A 20,415-nucleotide genomic window follows, 5' to 3' on the forward strand; every position below is an offset into this window, starting at 1 on the left:
TAAGGCTTCACACTGTGCTCCTGTAAACCAGCCCATGAAGCTGCAGCGTGAAGGGACTCTGGTAATGCCCCAAGAGCCCTCCTGTCCCAATGGCATAATCACAGTGCCGGAATCTATGAGTAAGTTCCCCTGGTTTATGGTGCTTGATGGTAGATTTCCTTTAAGGCACAGGAACTTGTAGTTACCCCCATAATCAAAGGCTTGTTGGATATAACACATATCTTTTCTAACCTCCTCTAGATCCCTGTTGCCTGTCTTGTATCATTTGTAGAAGCTCTGGAAATTGGTTACAGCAAATACAAAAATCCATACCACAATCTAATTCATGCAGCTGACGTTACCCAAACTGTGCACTATATAATGCTTCATACGGGTATCATGGTAAGCTATGTGATCATCCGACTCAAAGCTAGACTGGATTATTTCTGTGTTTGCGCAGGCCTTAGTGAACACCTTGTGTAAATGAACTGACCTGATTTGGGATTTAGGGACCAAGCATTTTTTTGTTTGTTTTATTTGTTCCTTGCAAGACCAATTGCTTTCAACCTTTCTCCATCGAAGTAGCTGTTTTCAGGCTTTTAGGATGAATAGTATTTTTAATTGGGGGTTCATTGTAGTATTCATATCATTTATTATTTTAATGTTTATTATAGTTTTTATTGATTGAAGGAAAAAAAAACAACTAGAGACTACTGGAGCTAGATGATACTTTGTTATCTCACCTGAAGTGCTTGTCCTTCAATACTTTTCTATGATTTGCCACATGGTCCTCATTATACTTTGAAATCATTAAACTTAAAAGTCAGGTATTTTCTCTGCACCCACTTGTTAGAGTATTGATAGTTTTCTGCCTCTTATTAATCATTACTATGACACTAATCTTTTATAAGGAGTAATCCATTCTGCACCCTTGACAAATGTTTATCTTGAATATTAGAATATTTTCTTAGCTGGCACATTACATTGTTGTCACAGTGATCTTTAACTTCTCCAAGCTTTGTGGCAGATTGTGGCTTTTCTACTCTTGAGGCCAATATATATTAAATGTAAAACACAAAAATGCCTCACATATGCAAAATAAGTGCAAAAACACCAATATTTCTCAGCAAAAAGCAAATGATTTTTCAGTTTAGTTTAGTTTAGTCATTGTTACATCAAGTTAGAACTTGAAAGACAAACATTATGAATAATGTGAATGACACATGACATATAAGAGTGGATATATGGAAATCTTTAAGGCATATAATACTGCACTGTCAAAACTCGTCATTGTCAGGGTAATGATATCCCTGTCCTGATGTGCTGTGAAGTATAGAAAATCTACATTTCTCTCAAGCTCTAAATTTGTTTAAATGGAATGTTATTTTACAGGATTCAACAAATATAAGAATTTCAATTTTATATTTGTTAAAGGCAATAGTGGATTATTATATAGGCAATTTGGACGGTAGCCCAGGGCCCAAGCCTTCTAGGGGGCCCATGGCCACCCAAATCACCCACAAAATGTTATACTAAGAAGGACCTTCACCCATGAAATCCTCATACATCTGTTTCTGAAGGTCCTCCAAAGGTCCTGAAACCACAGATTGAAAGCAGGCAGAAGTGACACATTTTACATTTCACAAGAAAATTGATTCTAGCGCCATATGTAGGAAGTGATTCCCAGACTTGTTCGGGTTATAATATTCATACAGCACAGGGTCCATGGCTGTTCTTATTTGCCCCTGGTTAAAGGGAAGGGGAAGAAAAGGGGAAGCCTTGTGTCTTAAGGAAATATACATTGGCGAATTCATCATGATTCAACAAATTTGCTGCATTGACTTCAAAATGCGCCAAAGTAGTGAACTGCTAAATAAAGAAGGCCCCTTTTGGTGCAATTTGTACCAGTTTGGTGAATTACATTGTTGTTCTAAAAGAATGGGAGAAATACATAGTACAGGTTCTAAAAGTGCAATAATTATGACTTTTACAGCACTGGCTCACAGAACTGGAAATTTTGGCAATGATCTTAGCTGCTGCTATCCATGACTATGAGCACACGGGGACCACAAACAACTTCCACATACAAACAAGGTAAGAAGCTTTTGCAAAGTTACAAATATCCAACTAATAATTGCAGTATTTTGTAAGATAAAAATGCTTTATTTTATACAAAAAGATTTTCTAACATATCCTATTTTCTGATAAAGCAATGGTCAATTGTCTTCCTGTAATGCAGCGGTCAGGAACCTTTTTGGCTGAGAGAGCCATGAATGCCACATATTTTAAAATTTTATTCCTTAAGAGCCATACCCGTGCCCCTCTCCGTGGCAGTGCCCCTTTCCGAGCTCGCTCAACTCACCACTTCCCGGCACCCGTCCTGGCTGACCAGCCTTTGCGCCTGAACTCACAGATTTAAGGGGCAAGTGTGCTGCCGATTGGCGCTGCCCACTTCCTGGTTTCCTATAAAAACCACCGGATCTTAGTGCTTCATGCCTACGAGGAAGCTTTCAACAGTGTTTCCTTCCCAAGTGTTGACCCCGGACCTGTTCCTGATTCTGCTCCTTCGTTGCCAGCACTGATCCCTTGCTCTGTCCCCGACCTTGCATCATTGATGCCTGCTTTGACCATCTGCCTGTTCCTGACAACAAGACTGCCTAGTGATTCTGTACCTCGACCTTGGTTGCCACTGTGAACAAGTCGCGTCTGTGGAAAGACCTGGTGGTACCACGCCGCAGCAAGACCATCCTGCTTTGCAGCGGGCTCTGGTGAAGACCGGGTGCCACTTAGATTCCAGTCCCATGTGTCTGCTGACATCATTATCCTCAGTGGTCCAGGAGCTTCACTACTCGAAATCCTGACACCCACCACATGCCTCCCAGTAGATATGTTGTCTCAGCACATACCCCCAGTGGATGGCTAGCCACAGCACATACTCCCAGTGGATAGGTAGCCCCAAGTAGATAGGTAGCCACGGCACATGCCCCCAGTAAATCGGTAGCCATGGCACATACTCCCAGTAAATAGGATGACCCAGCACATAATCCCAGTAGATAGGTAGCAACAGCATATGCCCCCCCCCCCAGTAGATAAGTAGTCACAGAAAACAAAAAGAATATTCACTTTCCAGTGCTCCCTGCAGCCAGCTCCTTATCACTCTTCTCTTTGGTTTAGGCGATGGCGCCTGGGTCGTACAAAGGACATAGGCAGCGGTAACATCACTATCTTTTAAGATCTATCTGAGAGCCAGGTGCAGCCAACAAAAGAGCCATATCTGGCTCCCGAGCCGTAGGTTCCCTACCACTGCTGTAATGGTACAAGTTGGTCTTTGAACAACTAGATGTTTCACTATTACTCTACAAAGCTGATATATCTAAAAGGTTAAATCAAGTACATTACTTTAAAAACAAAGAATTTTTTTTTCTTTGACTTACCAAATTAGGATCAACCAAACATCCTGTAAATGTTTTATGATTACTCAGTTTCTTTAAAAACACCTGGTCTGGCCAGCCTTAGTTTAATGTGTATGATGGCCAACTTAAAGGAAACCCATCAGCAGAAAACAACCCCGTAAACTACTATCAGCATATTCAGCAGATTACAGGCGGTCCCCTACTTAAGAACACTCGACTTACATACGACCCATAGTTACAAACGGACCTCTGGGTATTGGTAATTTATTGTACTTTAGTCCTAGGCTACAATGATCAGCTATAACAGTTATCAAAGGTGTCTGTAATGAAGATTTTGTGTTAATATTGATTCTTATGACAACCCAACATTTTTAAAATCCAATTGTCACAGAGACCAAAAAAGTTCTGGCTGGGATTACAATGATAAAATATACAGTTCCGACTTACATACAAACTCAACTTAAGAACAAACCTAAAGACCCTATCTTGTATGTAACCCGGGGACTGCCTGTATTACCTTTCAAATTATGTACCTTTTATGGCCGGGGGTGGTGGCATCATCCAGAAAATTAACTTTGAAGTGAGGTGTAAATTGGACCCGAATTGATTCCTCCATCAGTTCATGCATTGTTGCTGACTATACAAACATTCAGACTTTTCTTCCTCTTATTCTTTATGGATAAAAATTTACTTCACTTCAAAGTTGATTTTCTGGATTATGTCACCATTGTGGTCCATTAGAGAAACATGACCAGGAAGTTGTTAGTCTGCTAGGCAATATACTAGTAGTGGTTTATTTGGTCAATCTTTGATGACAGGTTCCCTCTATATGAGGTTTAGAATTAGAGAATACAGAATAAATTGTAAGCCAAGGAAAATAAATTCACAACACCTTACACCTCTCCTCTATCAATAAAATTGATGCACGTATGGGAGAAATGCCATCACAGTGCCCGGATGACAGCTCGCTGGACTCCCAAATATGCACATGTAAAACTGCAAAGGAAAAGGATACTATGTGGATAAAACACTATGTTAAAAGTTTTTCAAAGCTTTATTGATTAATGATTAAAATTTTCAAACAGCACATGTTAGCTTAGCTGACGCATTTCGAGCCTTACACGGCCCTTAGTCACAACTAATTCGTGGCTACAACTAAGGGCCATGTAAGGCTCGAAATGCATCAGCTCGGCTAAGGTGTGCTGCTTGGAAATTTTAATCATTGAAGAATAAAGCTTTGAAAAACTTTTAACAGTGTGCTGGCTGATTCTTCTTCCTTTCTGGTTTTACAAATACAGAATAAACCCTGGGCACCCATAGCCGGGGTAAAGAAAAATAAATAAAATCTGTGGTCAATCGGTGAGTGTTTCTCCTCCTTGAAACCATTGACACTTCCTGCTTAACTGGAGGCATAACCAATAAACACAAGGGGGGGGGGGATTAACAATGTGTCTCAGTTTCCTCCAGTCTCTAGATGGAAAACACTATTTTTCGCTGCGCCAGATTTATCACTGTGATGATGAATTCTGGTGCAGTATAAGACTGTCGGTTCCTACTTAAGACCTAAAACCTCACCCATTTGTTGTGATACCACGCCCCTTTTCTGGAGTCTCCGCCCCTTAATTGGACAAGTCTGGAAAGTGCCAAAAAAAGGTCTAAAAGCCTTGATAAATGTGTTGCATTTTAGACATTGTTTCTGGCGCAAAACCATCATTGTGGCACAAGTGCGTTAATAAATCCACCCCAAAAAGCCATATCATTGGAACATGGAAAAAGAGGAAGTTAAGTTGTTATTTTTGTCTGCTAGCTCCAGTATAACTGGAAAAACTCCTTGGAGTTGGCCATACTTTTCATGCAGTTGCCCTCTGTCCTCTTGAATAGGGTTAGATGGGTAGTAGGGGGAGTCCTGACCTTCCAATAACACTGCACTGTAGAAAAGACTTCTTCTCACCAGCACTGGACACATTAGTAGAAGAAAATCAAAGAATCGCCATTTATGTAATAGCAATATTACACAACTTTTTTTTAATATAAATCCAGTTTAAATCAGGAGACAACCCCGTAAGTGAACATTGTTGTGTTAGCAGGATACAGCCACTGCCAATGCAATCTTTCCAGAACTCGGGCTTGGTGAGATGATTGGGCCTGACAGTTACCTTGGCTTTTCACATCTGAAAAATAACTAAGTTTTATCTGCTGCCAACAGCTATGTCATGTGAAGTTCACGTCGGTAAAACATAGATAATTATTTTATAGTTCCCTTTAATCATGTATTTTTCTTTATATTCTTGCCTTTTATTTTAAATAAATTATAAAAATTCACCATAAAAACTCCCCCTTTTGGGCTAAAGAGCCCCCACTTTTCTTCCTACATCCCCAGGACTGTTAGAGCCTTTAAAAACCCTTTAAATTTTTCATCACTGCTTCGTTTTTGTTTTTCCTGTCCAGGTCTGATGCTGCAATACTGTACAATGACCGTTCTGTCCTCGAAAATCATCATGTAAGTGCTGCCTATCGTGTTATGCAAGAGGATGACATGAATATTTTGGTAAATTTGTCCAAAGATGACTGGAGGTAAAACATTCTACTTACTAAAATTTGTTTTTTGGGATTACATTTTTTATGTATTTTTATGTTTTCCATAAATGAATGGGAATGATGTTAATTTCATAAAAATATTATTAACTTACAGATGACCCCTAGTTACAGACAGACACTTCTGCTGTGACCGCTGTGACCGCTGGTGAAGCTCTCTGGATGCTTTACTTTAGTCCAGGGGTGTAATGATCAGCTGTAAGGTGTCTGTAATGAAACCTTATTGGTAATCCCTGTTCCCATTACAGCAAAAAAATTGAAAATCCAATTGTTAATGGGACAAAAAAATTTTTTGTCTGGAGTTAAAATGATAAAATATTCCAGTTCCAACTTACCGTATATACTCGTGTATAAGCCCAGTTTTTCAGCACAAAAAATGTGCTGAAAAAACTCACCTCGGCTTATACACGAGTCAAATAAAAAATAAAAAAAACTGTATCCTCATCCTCCGGTGTCCGGATCATTGGCGCGGGTCCCAATCTTTGGCGTGGTTCCCAGCACCTCCTCTTCTCTTTTATATCTTCTTTCTTCTCTCTTCTTTCTTTCCTAGCCAGCAGAGTCCCGTCCATGCGATCTGTCGCCGGGCGCACACTATGATGCAGACCACCGCATCACAGTGTGCGCCCACCAGCAGATCGCATGCACTCTGCCAGCTAGAGAAGAAAGAAGAGGAGCCATCGAGAACCGCGCCAAAGCTTGGGAGCTGTGCCAACGATACGGACACCGGAGGGTGAGTATTAAGTTTTTTATTTTTTATGCGCTTGGCAGGGGACGGGCTGTATACTACATGGGGTCTGGCTGTATACTACAGGGGGCTGGCTGGCTGTATACTACATGGAGGCTTGCTAGCTGTATACTACATGGAGGCTGGCTAGATGTATACTACACCCTCGGCTTATACTCGAGTCAATTGGTTTTCCCCGTTTTTGGTGGTAAAATTAGGGGTCTTGGCTTATACTCGGGTCAGCTTATACTCGAGTATATACGGTATATCTTTGTTCTTCAACTTCAGAACAAAACTAAAGAACCTATCATGTAAGTAACCCGGGGACCGCCTATACATGTCAGCCCATTCTTCCCTTCAATAGATTAGGTAAATACCGGTTTACTGTTTGCAGTGCATTGTGGAATTTAGCAAGAGCTGGTGCACACTGCTGTGGATACTAAAAGGTTCTTGTGTCCGGATCAATTCTACACTGTACTATAACCTGCCCCAGGAACCCCCCCCCCCTTTTGGCATTAAAGTGGTGTAGGGGGGGGGCAAAAGTCACAGTTCTCAATCGTGTGTCAGGAATTGCCACTTTTCATGCAAAAAAACTGACTGAATAAATGTTACCAAGGAAAGAGGGTGTGGTCTAGCAACAAAAAGCTCCTTGCACCAAAAATACTGCTAACCTGACAGAATTTTGTTGTAATTTTCTGGCATAAAGTAAACCAACTAATAGGAGATTCAGAGTACAACAGTCTTATACTAGGACATGTTTATCATCCAGCACCAGACACTTATATGAATCTGGTGCAGAATAAGACTGTCTAGCCGAACTCACTGTCTAGTCTATTCTAGCACTGTCTAACTTTAGGACACTTTTTATAAATCTGCCCCAATATTTAAAGCTGCCATCAAAATGAAGCATGATACACCAGGGACACTTACTCATAGATCCAGGTACTGTAACGGAGATAATCTTCTTATATTTGTTATCTATGGCCTCATTACTTCTAAAATCAACTTTGAAAATGTTGCTAATGACTGTGGGGGCTTTACCAGAGCCCCTCAGTGCTGCAGATTCACAGGCTTTTACAATGAGCAGAACATGTAGCTTCACAAGGCTTATTTTTTTGCCTCGTACACCACAAACTGCTGTGAGGAATTCATGCACCGGCTGTAATAAAGAAGATCATCAGCTGTGTATCACTCACCATGCCCCGCTCCAGATCCTTTGGGTACTATGGCACTGCTGGCTGTGCTGTACTACTACAACGGCAGCCAGAATAAGTTTATTTAATTAGATTTTCATACTAGTTATGTGCATAATTCTAAATGTCAGGCTTCATGTACATAGCTACAGCGTAGCTCAGTAATAGCACCCAGCAGTGCGGGATCATAATGCAGCTTACATTAATATCTATGTTTGCCCCCAAGTTCATCACAGAAGCATAAATATTAATTTATTTAAAATAACTTCAAAATGCAAAAGAGAACAATAATGGCATACTGCATTATGGAAGTATTCACACCTAGCAGCATGACTTCAGGGGGGAATACAATCCACTTCCATTGAGAGGTACCATATGGTGTCACACAGCCTCGTAGCAGAGACCCCCAGGGACCCTGTGTGTGGCCGCCAGGCTCTGTGAGAACTGAAATATTTGTATTGTAATGCAGGTCCCCAAACACATACAGATCCTTGGAATAAGATCTTGCATTAACAGGGAACTTTTTCAGTTGCTTTGGGAATATTTCTGGTTTGTTTTCACTATGTAAATATCCTAGAATGTACCCAATAAAGCAATTATCTAACCTGATACCATAACAATAACATCCTAAAAGTTTATACTGTTCTCCTTACAGAGACTTGAGAACGCTGGTGATTGAGATGGTTCTATCCACTGATATGTCCGGTCACTTCCAGCAGATAAAGACCATGAGGAACACGTTACAGCAGCCAGAAGGGTAAAAGATACAGCAACGTCATCTGTTATATAGAGCAAAAGAGTGTAAAAGTATAGAAATGACGCTGCGTATGGGACAGAAGATTGGGTCAGAATATCAGAAAATACTATGAAATCTATTACGTATTCCCACTATAGCTTTTGGGTGGTGGGTCCTGTATAACCAGTATATAGCTCTATTCAAAGTCTATGGGGCAGTGGGATCATTTCTCAAGAACCTTTGTCAAATAGGGGTAAACAGATGATAAACTTCAATTTAGGAAAATAAAACTCTTTAAAACTCTATTCACACATGATTTTATTTAGCCAGAGTCCGAGTCCAAAGGCATTTGGGGGAAATATCAGATGAAGTCTTCCTTTTGCATTCTCTTCTGGCTCTTAATGCCTCCATGTATACAGATGTACACCAGTAGTATGCTGCACTGTAGGTAACATCTACAGTTAGGGCCAGAAATATTTGGACAGTGACACAAGTTTTGTTATTTTAGCTGTTTACAAAAACATGTTCAGAAATACAATTCTATATATAATATGGGCTGAAAGTGCACACTCCCAGCTGCAATATGAGAGTTTCCACATCCAAATCGGAGAAAGGGTTTAGGAATCATAGCTCTGTAATGCATAGCCTCTAGAGATGAGCGAACATGCTCGTCCGAGCTTGATGCTCGTTCGAGCATTAGCGTACTCGAAACTGCTCGTTGCTCGGACGAATACTTCGCCCGCTCGAGAAAATGGCAGCTCCCGCCGTTTTGCTTTTTGGCGGCCAGAAACAGAGCCAATCACAAGCCAGGAGACTCTGCACTCCACCCAGCATGACGTGGTACCCTTACACGTCGATAGCAGTGGTTGGCTGGCCAGATCAGGTGACCCTGGGATAGACTAGCCGCTGCCCGCGCTGCTCGGATCATTCTGTGTCTGGATGCCGCTAGGGAGAGAGCTGCTGCTGGTCAGGGAAAGCGTTAGGGTGTTCTATTAGCTTACTGTTAGGCAGGAGTGATTCTCCAAGAACCCAACAGCCCTTCTTAGGGCTACAATAACGTTCTACTTTTTTTTTTTTTTATTTGCATCTAGTACCATATTGTGAGGAATTAGCAGGGGGACTTGCTACCGTTGTGTTTAAACACCAAAGTGGGAAAATTTAGTAGGGGTTGGATTTCAATTAGGCACAGTCTGCCATTTGTCCTTTTTTATTTTACGTTTATTTTGTTTAATAACTCAGCGTCATCTCATCTGGCATAGTAGTGTGCTTTCATACTTGGCTAGAAAATAGCCATAGGAGAATCCAAACGGCTTACGCCTACAGTAGCGTTATATATTTGATTTCTGGTTGATCTGCTGGTGGCTGTACTTGCTGCAGTGCATCTACTAGCCAATTGTGAGCAATTTGTAGTGAGACTTGCGACCGCTGTGTTTTGCGCTTAGTGACGCACATATCCATTGCAAAGACCGAAGTGGGAAAATTTAGTAGGGGTTGGATTTCAATTAGGCACAGTCTGCCATTTGTCCTTTTTTATTTTGCGTTTATTTTGTTTAATAACTCAGTGTCATCTCATCTGGCATAGTAGTGTGCTTTCATACTTGGCTAGAAAATAGCCATAGCAATAGGATAGCATCGTTTGGTTTTAAAAACTCAAAAACACAAAAAAAAAAAAAAACACAAAAAAAAGTTAAAAAAAAATTAAAGCTATAACTCTCATTTTAAAAATGTTTAACCCGAGGGCTAGGGGTAGAGGACGAGGGCGGGGACGTGGGCGTCCAACTACTGCAGGGGTCAGAGGCCGTGGTCCTGGCCGGGGTGAGACACCACCTGCTTATGAGGGAGCAGGGGAACGCCGCAGAGCTACACTCCCTAGGTTCATGTCTGAAGTTACTGGGACTCGTGGTAGAGCACTGTTGAGGCCAGAACAGTGCGAACAGGTGATGTCGTGGATTGCTGACAATGCTTCGAGCAATTTGTCCACCAGTCAGTCTTCCACGCAGTCCACCCATGTCACCGAAATCGCCACTCCTCCAGCTCCTGCACCTCAGCCTCCTCCCCCCCAGTCTGCCCCCTCCCAGGAAAATTTGGCATTTGAACCGGCATACTCTGAGGAACTGTTTTCTGGACCCTTCCCACAGTCACAAACCACTTGTCCGGTTGCTGCTGAGCAATTTTCCGATGCCCAGGTTTTCCACCAGTCACAGTCTGTGGGTGATGATGACCTTCTTGACGTAGTGGAAGTGTGTAAAGAGGTGTCCGACGATGAGGAGACACGGTTGTCAGACAGTGGGGAAGTTGTTGTCAGGGCAGGAAGTCCGAGGGGGGAGCAGACTGAGGGATCGGAGGATGATGAGGTGACAGACCCAAGCTGGGTTGAGAGGCCGGGTGAACACAGTGCTTCTGAGACGGAGGAGAGTCCTCGACCAGAACAGGTTGGAAGAGGCAGTGGTGGGGCCAGACGGAGAGGCAGGGCCAGAGCTGGTGCATCAGCGCCAAATGTGTCAACTAGTGAAGCTCCCGTGGCGAGGGCTCTTGCGGCGAGGGCTAGATCTTCAGAAGTCTGGAGGTTCTTTAAGGAAACACCGGATGACCGATGGACTGTGGTGTGCAACATTTGCCAAACCAGGCTCAGCAGGGGTTCCACCACTACTAGCTTAACTACCACCAGTATGCGCAGGCATATGAATGCTAAACACCCCACTCAGTGGCAACAAGCCCGTTCACCTCCGGCCGTGCACACCACTGCTCCTTCCCCTGTGTCAGCTGATAGTCAGCCCCCTGCCCAGGACCCTGCCACAAAAACCCCATCGTCACCTCCACGATCCTCCACAGCATCCACCAGCGTTCAGCTCTCCATACCCCAGACGCTGGAGCGGAAACGCAAATATAGTGCAACCCACCCGCACGCCCAAGCCCTTAATGTGCACATCTCCAGATTGCTTAGCCTGGAGATGCTGCCCTATAGGCTAGTAGAGACCGAGGCCTTTCGCAACCTCATGGCGGCGGCCGCCCCTCGGTATTCGGTCCCCAGCCGCCACTACTTTTCCCGATGTGCCGTCCCAGCCCTGCACCAGCACGTGTCAGACAACATCACCCGTGCCCTGACCAACGCCGTTTCTGACAAGGTCCACCTGACCACGGACACGTGGACGAGTGCTGCCGGGCAGGGCCACTATATATCGCTGACGGCACATTGGGTTAACTTGGTGGAGGCTGGGACCGAGTCTGACCCTGGGGCTGGTCATATACTGCCGACGCCGAGGATTGCGGGGCCTACCTCGGTCCAGGTGTTTCAGGCCTACTATGCCTCCTCCTCCTCCCACCCCTCCTCCACCTCCTCCTCCGAACTACCATCCGTGGGCACGGCGCCATCAGTCGGTAGCTCTAGGCACAGCAGCAGTGCCGTTGCTAAGCGACAGCAGGCGGTGCTCAAACTGCTGAGCCTAGGCGATAAAAGGCACACCGCCCAAGAGCTATTACAGGGCATCACGGCGCAGACTGATCTGTGGCTGGCACCGCTGAACCTGAAGCCAGGCATGGTTGTGTGTGACAACGGCCGTAACCTGGTGGCGGCTCTGCAACTCGGCAGACTGACACATGTGCCATGCCTGGCCCATGTGTTAAATCTGATAGTTCAGCGTTTCCTCAAGACATACCCCAATCTGTCTGATTTGCTCACGAAGGTGCGCCGCATCTGTGCGCATTTCAGGAAGTCCAGCACAGATGCTGCCACTCTCAGGGCAGCGCAGCGCCGCCTCCAACTGCCCGCTCACCGACTGTTGTGCGACGTGCCCACGAGGTGGAATTCAACACTGACCATGTTATCCAGAGTTTACCAGCAGCGCCGAGCCATTGTAGACTGCCAGATGTCAACTTCCACCAGAACTGGTAGTCAGGTCAGTCAGCTTCCTCAAGTCTACAATGAGGAGTGGACGTGGATGTCTGATATCTGTCAGGTGCTGAGTAACTTTGAGGAGTCAACACAGATGGTCAGTGGCGATGCCGCCATCATCAGCCTCACCATCCCGCTGCTTGGCCTGTTGAAAAACTCTCTGATCAGCATGAAGTCGGAAGCTTTGCGCTCCTCACAAGAGACGGGGGAAGAAGATTCCCTTGTTGATAGCCAAAGCACCCTTAGGTCTGTTTCTCAGCGCATATCGGAGGAGGTGGAGGAGGATGAGGAGGAAGAGGAGGAGAATGTTGGCGAGACACAAGAGGGGACCATTGTTCAGTCCTTCACTGTTCAGCGTGTATGGGCAGAAGAAGAGGAGTTGGAGGAGTTGGAGGAGGAGGAAATGGACAGTCAGGCCAGTGAGGGGAGTGAATTCTTACGCGTTGGTACTCTGGCGCATATGGCAGATTTCATGCTAGGCTGCCTATCCCGTGACCCTCGCTTTCAAAGAATTTATTCCAGCACCGATTACTGGGTGTTCACTCTCCTGGACCCACGGTACAAGCAAAATCTTTCCACTCTCATCCCTGGAGAGGAAAGGAGTGTGAGAATGCATGAATACCAGCAGGCCCTGGTTCACAAGCTGAAACAGTATTTCCCTTCTGACAGCGCTAGCGGCAGAGTGCGTAGTTCTGCGGGACAAGTAGCGAGGGAGAGTAGGCGAGCAGGCAGCTTGTCCAGCACTGGCAAGGGTACGCTTTACAAGGCTTTTGCCAGCTTTATGTCACCCCAGCAAGACACTGTCACCTGTCCCCAGTCTCGGCAGAGTAGGGCTGATCTTTACAGAAAGATGGTGAGGGAGTACGTAGCTGACCATACCATCGTCCTAAATCACACAGCTCCCTACAACTACTGGGTTTCAAAGCTGGACATGTGGCACGAACTGGCGCTGTACGCCTTGGAGGTTCTTGCCTGCCCTGCCGCTAGCGTCTTGTCCGAGCGGGTTTTCAGTGCAGCTGGTGGCATCATCACCGATAAGCGTACACGCCTGTCGACTGACAGCGCTGACAGGCTGACGCTTATTAAGATGAATAAAGCCTGGATTTCTCCTAATTTCCAATCTCCACCAGGTGAAGGAAGCTCAACCTGAATAATTTATCCACTCCTCCTCCTCCTCATTTTCCCCCTTCTCCTCCTCTTTGTACAGTAAAGCAGAGGAAACTGGCTATTTTTTGACAGGGCCCACTGGCTCTAGCTATAGTACTTTATGCATTTAATTTTTATGGAGGGCCACCGACCCGGTCCTCTGTTTTAAACAATTTTTGGGAGTGCCACATACAGGCACTCAATCTATTCCATTTTTCTGGAGGGCCACCTACCTGCTCCTCTGGTTTGAAAACTTTTTTGGACTGCCACATACAGGCACTCAATCTATTCCATTTTTCTGGAGGGCCACCTACCTGCTCCTCTGGTTTGAAAACTTTTTTGGACTGCCACATACAGGCACTCAATCTATTCCATTTTTCTGGAGGGCCACCTACCTGCTCCTCTGGTTTGAAAACTTTTTTGGACTGCCACATACAGGCACTCAATCTATTCCATTTTACTGGAGGGCCACCTACCTGCTCCTCTGGTTTGAAAACTTTTTTGGACTGCCACATACAGGCACTCAATCTATTCCATTTTTATGGAGGGCCACCTACCTGCTCCTCTGGTTTGAAAACTTTTTTGGACTGCCACATACAGGCACTCAATCTATTCCATTTTTCTGGAGGGCCACCTACCTGCTCCTCTGGTTTGAAAACTTTTTTGGACTGCCACATACAGGCACTCAATCTATTCCATTTTTATGGAGGGCCACCTACCTGCTCCTCTGGTTTGAAAACTTTTTTGGACTGCCACATACAGGCACTCAATCTATTCCATTTTTATGGAGGGCCACCTACCTGCTCCTCTGGTTTGAAAACTTTTTTGGACTGCCACATACAGGCACTCAATCTATTCCATTTTACTGGAGGGCCACCTACCTGCTCCTCTGGTTTGAAAACTTTTTTGGACTGCCACATACAGGCACTCAATCTATTCCATTTTTCTGGAGGGCCACCTACCTGCTCCTCTGGTTTGAAAACTTTTTTGGACTGCCACATACAGGCACTCAATCTATTCCATTTTTCTGGAGGGCCACCTACCTGCTCCTCTGGTTTGAAAACTTTTTTGGACTGCCACATACAGGCACTCAATCTATTCCATTTTACTGGAGGGCCACCTACCTGCTCCTCTGGTTTGAAAACTTTTTTGGACTGCCACATACAGGCACTCAATCTATTCCATTTTTATGGAGGGCCACCTACCTGCTCCTCTGGTTTGAAAACTTTTTTGGACTGCCACATACAGGCACTCAATCTATTCCATTTTACTGGAGGGCCACCTACCTGCTCCTCTGGTTTGAAAACTTTTTTGGACTGCCACATACAGGCACTCAATCTATTCCATTTTTCTGGAGGGCCACCTACCTGCTCCTCTGGTTTGAAAACTTTTTTGGACTGCCACATACAGGCACTCAATCTATTCCATTTTTATGGAGGGCCACCTACCTGCTCCTCTGGTTTGAAAACTTTTTTGGACTGCCACATACAGGCACTCAATCTATTCCATTTTACTGGAGGGCCACCTACCTGCTCCTCTGGTTTGAAAACTTTTTTGGACTGCCACATACAGGCACTCAATCTATTCCATTTTTATGGAGGGCCACCTACCTGCTCCTCTGGTTTGAAAACTTTTTTGGACTGCCACATACAGGCACTCAATCTATTCCATTTTTATGGAGGGCCACCTACCTGCTCCTCTGGTTTGAAAACTTTTTTGGACTGCCACATACAGGCACTCAATCTATTCCATTTTACTGGAGGGCCACCTACCTGCTCCTCTGGTTTGAAAACTTTTTTGGACTGCCACATACAGGCACTCAATCTATTCCATTTTTATGGAGGGCCACCTACCTGCTCCTCTGGTTTGAAAACTTTTTTGGACTGCCACATACAGGCACTATCCAAATTGAATTGTCTCCATAGCAGCCTCCACACGTTGTCTCCATTGCTACCTCCAAAAGTCGTCCATATAGCTGCCTCCATACATCGTCCCTTTATCAAACGAGGTGTGTCAGGCCGAAATTTGGGTTGTTTTCATGGATTCCACATCAAAGTTGTTAACTTTGTCGCCACCCTGCTGTGTTATCCACAAAATACACTGGCAAACTTTTACCATTTACGGATATTATTTCAGCGCTTCTTGCGCATCTGTTTACATTCCCCTCACCCGCCATATCCTAAACTTATAAGAACGCTACTACACTTGATCTTATACAAAAGGTTCTTAGAAGTGCTGTTTGGGGAGTAGCCTAGAGACAGGGGCTTGGATTGGCGAAAGCTCGCTTGGCAGCGGAGCGCCAGCTCCATGCCAAGATCCAACTAACATAGTTTTAACTGCAGCACCTTTAATCTACTACTAGTTCACTGCCTCCATACATGGTCCCCTTATCAAACGAGCTGTGTCAGGCAGAATTTTGGATTGTTTTCATGGCTTCCATGTTAACTTTGTCGTCACCCTGCTGTGTAATCCACAAAATATACTGGCAAACTTTTATCATGTACCGATTTTATTTGAGCGCTTCTTGCTCACCTCCTTTGGTCCCTCTCTGCCACCCATTGGTTTGAAGCCTGAGTCCATTTAGGGTATGTCGCCATGACACTCTCTAGCCTGCCACTGCTGCCGCTGCCTCTGCATGCCGTCCCCTATAGTGTCATGGTCAATTATTGCATGTTTTAGATGCTATCTAGCCTCATTCGGTCACTCTGTCATGGCCATGCTGTTCCCCATAATTTTGGCATAATGGTGCGATTAAGCAGCCTCAGAGGCATCCATGCATGCTGCCCCTGCTGTTTCCTGTCCATTTCCGTGGTGTTTCCATCCTTTTCTGAGGTTCCCAGGTGTTTGGCCAAGCTTCCCTGTGCAGAGCCTTGGTCCCCTTGAAAAATGCTCGAGTCTCCCATTGACTTCAATGGGGCTCGTTACTCGAAACGACCACTCGAGCATCGGGAAAAGTTCGTCTCGAATAACGAGTACCCGAGCATTTTAGTGCTCGCTCATCTCTAATAGCCTCCTCTTTTTCAAGGGACCAAAAGTAATTGGACAATGGACTCTAAGGGCTGCAATTAACTCTGAAGGCGTCTCCCTCGTTAACCTGTAATCAATGAAGTAGTTAAAAGGTCTGGGGTTGATTCCAGGTGTGTGGTTTTGCATTTGGAAGCTGTTGCTGTGACCAGACAACATGTGGTCAAAGGAACTCCCAATTGAGGTGAAGCAGAACATCCTTAGGCTGAAAAAAAAGTAAAAATCCATCAGAGAGAGAGCAGACATGCTTGGAGTAGCAAAATCAACAGTCGGGTACATTCTGAGAAAAAAGGAATTGACTGGTGAGCTTGGGAACTCAAAAAGGCCTGGGCGTCCCCGGATGACAACAGTGGTAGATGATCGCCGCATACTTTCTTTGGTGAAGAAGAACCCATTCACAACATAAACTGAAGTCCAGAACACTCTCAGTGAAGTCCAGAGCGCTCTCAGTGAAGTCCAGAACACTCTCAGTGAAGTAGGTATATCTGTCTCTAAGTCAACAGTAAAGAGAAGACTCCATGAAAGTAAATACAAAGGGTTCACATCTAGATGCAAACCATTCATCAATTCCAAAAATAGACAGGCCAGAGTTAAATTTGCCGAAAAACACATCAAGAAGCCAGCTCAGTTCTGGAAAAGTATTCTATGGAGAGATGAGACAAAGATCAACCTGTACCAGAATGATGGGAAGAAAAAAGTTTGGAGAAGAAAGGGAACGGCACATGATCCAAGGCGCACCACATCCTCTGTAAAACATGGTGGAGGCAACGTGATGGCATGGGTATGCATGGCTTTCAATGGCACTGGGTCACTTGTGTTTACTGATGACATAACAGCAGACAAGAGTAGCCGAATGAATTCTGAAGTGTACTGGGATATACTTTCAGCCCAGATTCAGCCAAATGCTGCAAAGTTGATCGGACGCCGCTTCATAGTACAGATGGACAATGACCCCAAGCATACAGCCAAAGCTACCCAGGAGTTCATGAGTGCAAAAAAGTGGAACATTCTGCAATTTCCAAGTCAATCACCAGATCTTAACCCAATTGAGCATGCATTTCACTTGCTCAAATCCAGACTTAAGACAGAAAGACCCACAAACAAGCAAGACCTGAAGGCTGCGGCTGTAAAGCATTAAGGAGGAAACCCAGCGTTTGGTGATGTCCATGGGTTCCAGACTTAAGGCAGTGATTGACTCCAAAGGATTCGCAACAAAATATTGAAAATAAAAATATTTTGTTTGGGTTATGTTTATTTGTCCAATTACTTTTGAGGTCCTAAAATGTGGAGTGTTTGTAAAGAAATGTGTACAATTCCTACATTTTCTATCAGATATTTTTGTTCAACCCTTCAAATTAAACGTTACAATCTGCACTTGAATTCTGTTGTAGAGGTTTCATTTCAAATCCAATGTGGTGGCATGCAGAGCCCAACTTGCGAAAATTGTGTCACTGTCCAAATATTTCTGGCCCTAACTGTATGGCGTCTTACAGAGATATTATTCAGTGGATACTGAACATGGAGTGTATTATGTGCACAGCCATACTATCTGCTTAAAGGGAACCTGTTACCATATTTTACCACATTAACCTCAGGTAAGGCATGAAACGTCCTATAAAAATCTCTTCCAAAGTCATGGAAAAAATAAGCAGAGAAGAGTCATGATCTGTCTGAGATGAGTCACTTTTAAAGGCTGGAGAGATTGTATGACGTCAGATGCCACTACCTTTGGTTCTATAGTACCTAGTAGTATGGTGCTTTTGAAGTCATAAAGATATGAATCTCATCTTTCAGATTGCACCTTTCAGACCTTTCATATTTATCTGCAGGTCTTTAGCTTCCTGTATCTCTGCTCACAGAACCACAACCGATGTCATTTGAAAGATGAGATACTTATCTTTAATATGGAATCAAAAGCATTTTTATAGGAAACTTGATAAATGGGGCATTTGAAGTAACACTCCCCCTGCAGGCTCTATATTTGACTATGGAGGATATTTTTTATTGGTAAATGGGTGAGATTCACATAAAATAAGGAATTCTAAAAAGGACATTTCATACCGAACCTGAGGGAGCTAATGCTTTAATGAGGTAAAATATGGTGACAGGTTCCCTTTTAAAGGGAACCTGTCATCAGGATTACACATTTTCATCTAATGATAGGTTCCAATAGCCTTATTAATACTATTTCCCAATCTGTTTTTATAATTAACAGCACAGGTTTCATTTATTTCTAAAATTAATCGTATACATGGCTCCCTGCCAGCAAACTGTCATGGGCCATGGGTTATCTATGTCATTTTCATTATTTCCTCTATGCTCTGCTAGCTCTTCCTCCCTTCCCTCTCCCTCCTGCAGATGTGACCTGATGGAGATTTGCTCTGAGCACAGGGTCTGCTAAAGACTGCATGAAGGATGGAGAAGTAGGAAGAGCTAGAGAGGAGATAATGATGATGACACAGTAAAAAAGACTACGGGAACCGGTCATTAGGTGAAAATGTGTGATCCTGATGACAAGTTCCCTTAAAATCCCAAAACAATAGGCATAACAGACCTTTTTTTATGTTATGTTGCATACTTAAAGGGGTTGTCCAGGAAATAACATTGATGGCCTATCTACAGGATATGGCTGATCAATGTGGGGTCAACATAGACCCCCGAACTTGTCAGATGTTGGACCCAAAATAAACATGGAGAATGGAGTCAGAAACAGTTGACTCTGTATGCTGTGTAGGGGCAGAAAGCCATAACTGCAACCCTGGTCTCAAATCAAATATGTATTTGATCACAGGCCTATTTTGCAAGTTTTCCCACCAACAAAGAATGGGGAGGTCTGTAATTTGTATCATAGGTTCACTTCAACTGTGAGAGACATTATCTAAACAAAAATACATAAAATTACACTGATGGTGATTTTTATTGGACCTCTCCTTTCTTTGTAGGTGGGAACGTTTGCAAAATCATCAGTTTATCAAATACTTATTTTCCCCAACTGTAGAAGTGAATATTAATTGTCCTTCCATAAAACCAGGAATATGAGCGGCAAACAATATCCAGGAGATCCTGGAATAGATCCTTGGCCTCATGACTCCTAGATGATGGCATATATTATAGCTTTTCTATAGCCTTATCATGAGATAAATTAGCACAAGACCTTGATGAGAAATACTGAATGGTTGTGGCTGTCATTGCCATTGGCTTCATTCAGGACAAGATTGAATTGTTTTCTTCTATCACACAGAATAGATAAATCGAAAGCCATGTCCTTGATCCTTCATGCTGCTGATATCAGTCACCCTGCAAAAGTATGGGATATGCATCAGCGGTGGACGGACTTACTGATGGAGGAGTTCTTCAGACAGGTGCTAGTTCAATATTCCATTCACTTTTCTATTTCTAGTATCAATGTATTTTTTGGCTTCCTGTATACATATTAAATATGTTAAATATTCTACATTTGTATTGATATAGATGAAATTGTTAAAGAACAACTTTAAAAAAAATTCCACAAATCAATAGCTCTTGGGATGTAGAACAACTTTGCCTATTTTCTTTGTTACCTATATGCATCAGTTTCATTGCTTTAGCCCTCAGATTATCCCTCAGGATAGCTCATGTAATGAGCCCCGATGTCTGGGGATGACTGCTTTCCTGACTGGGGACATCGGAGCTGGCAATTTCACTTATGTTCCCTGAGTACCTCGGTTGGCACG

The 20,415-nt window shown here is 43.8% G+C and overlaps 1 protein-coding gene across 3 annotated transcripts in view; it reads left to right on the forward strand.

The window, feature by feature from the left end:
- PDE1A (phosphodiesterase 1A) overlaps positions 1-20,415 on the forward strand; it is a 195,534-nt gene that overhangs the window by 158,897 nt on the left and 16,222 nt on the right. For all 3 annotated transcript variants that reach the window (XM_072121574.1, XM_072121575.1, XM_072121576.1), the window contains 5 exons: positions 241-381; positions 1,973-2,073; positions 5,841-5,966; positions 8,560-8,661; positions 19,944-20,064. In XM_072121574.1, the coding sequence (XP_071977675.1) occupies positions 241-381; positions 1,973-2,073; positions 5,841-5,966; positions 8,560-8,661; positions 19,944-20,064 (591 nt within the window). The remainder of the gene's footprint in view (positions 1-240; positions 382-1,972; positions 2,074-5,840; positions 5,967-8,559; positions 8,662-19,943; positions 20,065-20,415) is intronic.

Source organism: Engystomops pustulosus, chromosome 8 (assembly GCF_040894005.1).
Source record: "Engystomops pustulosus chromosome 8, aEngPut4.maternal, whole genome shotgun sequence".
In the NCBI taxonomy this organism is placed as follows: domain Eukaryota; kingdom Metazoa; phylum Chordata; class Amphibia; order Anura; family Leptodactylidae; genus Engystomops; species Engystomops pustulosus.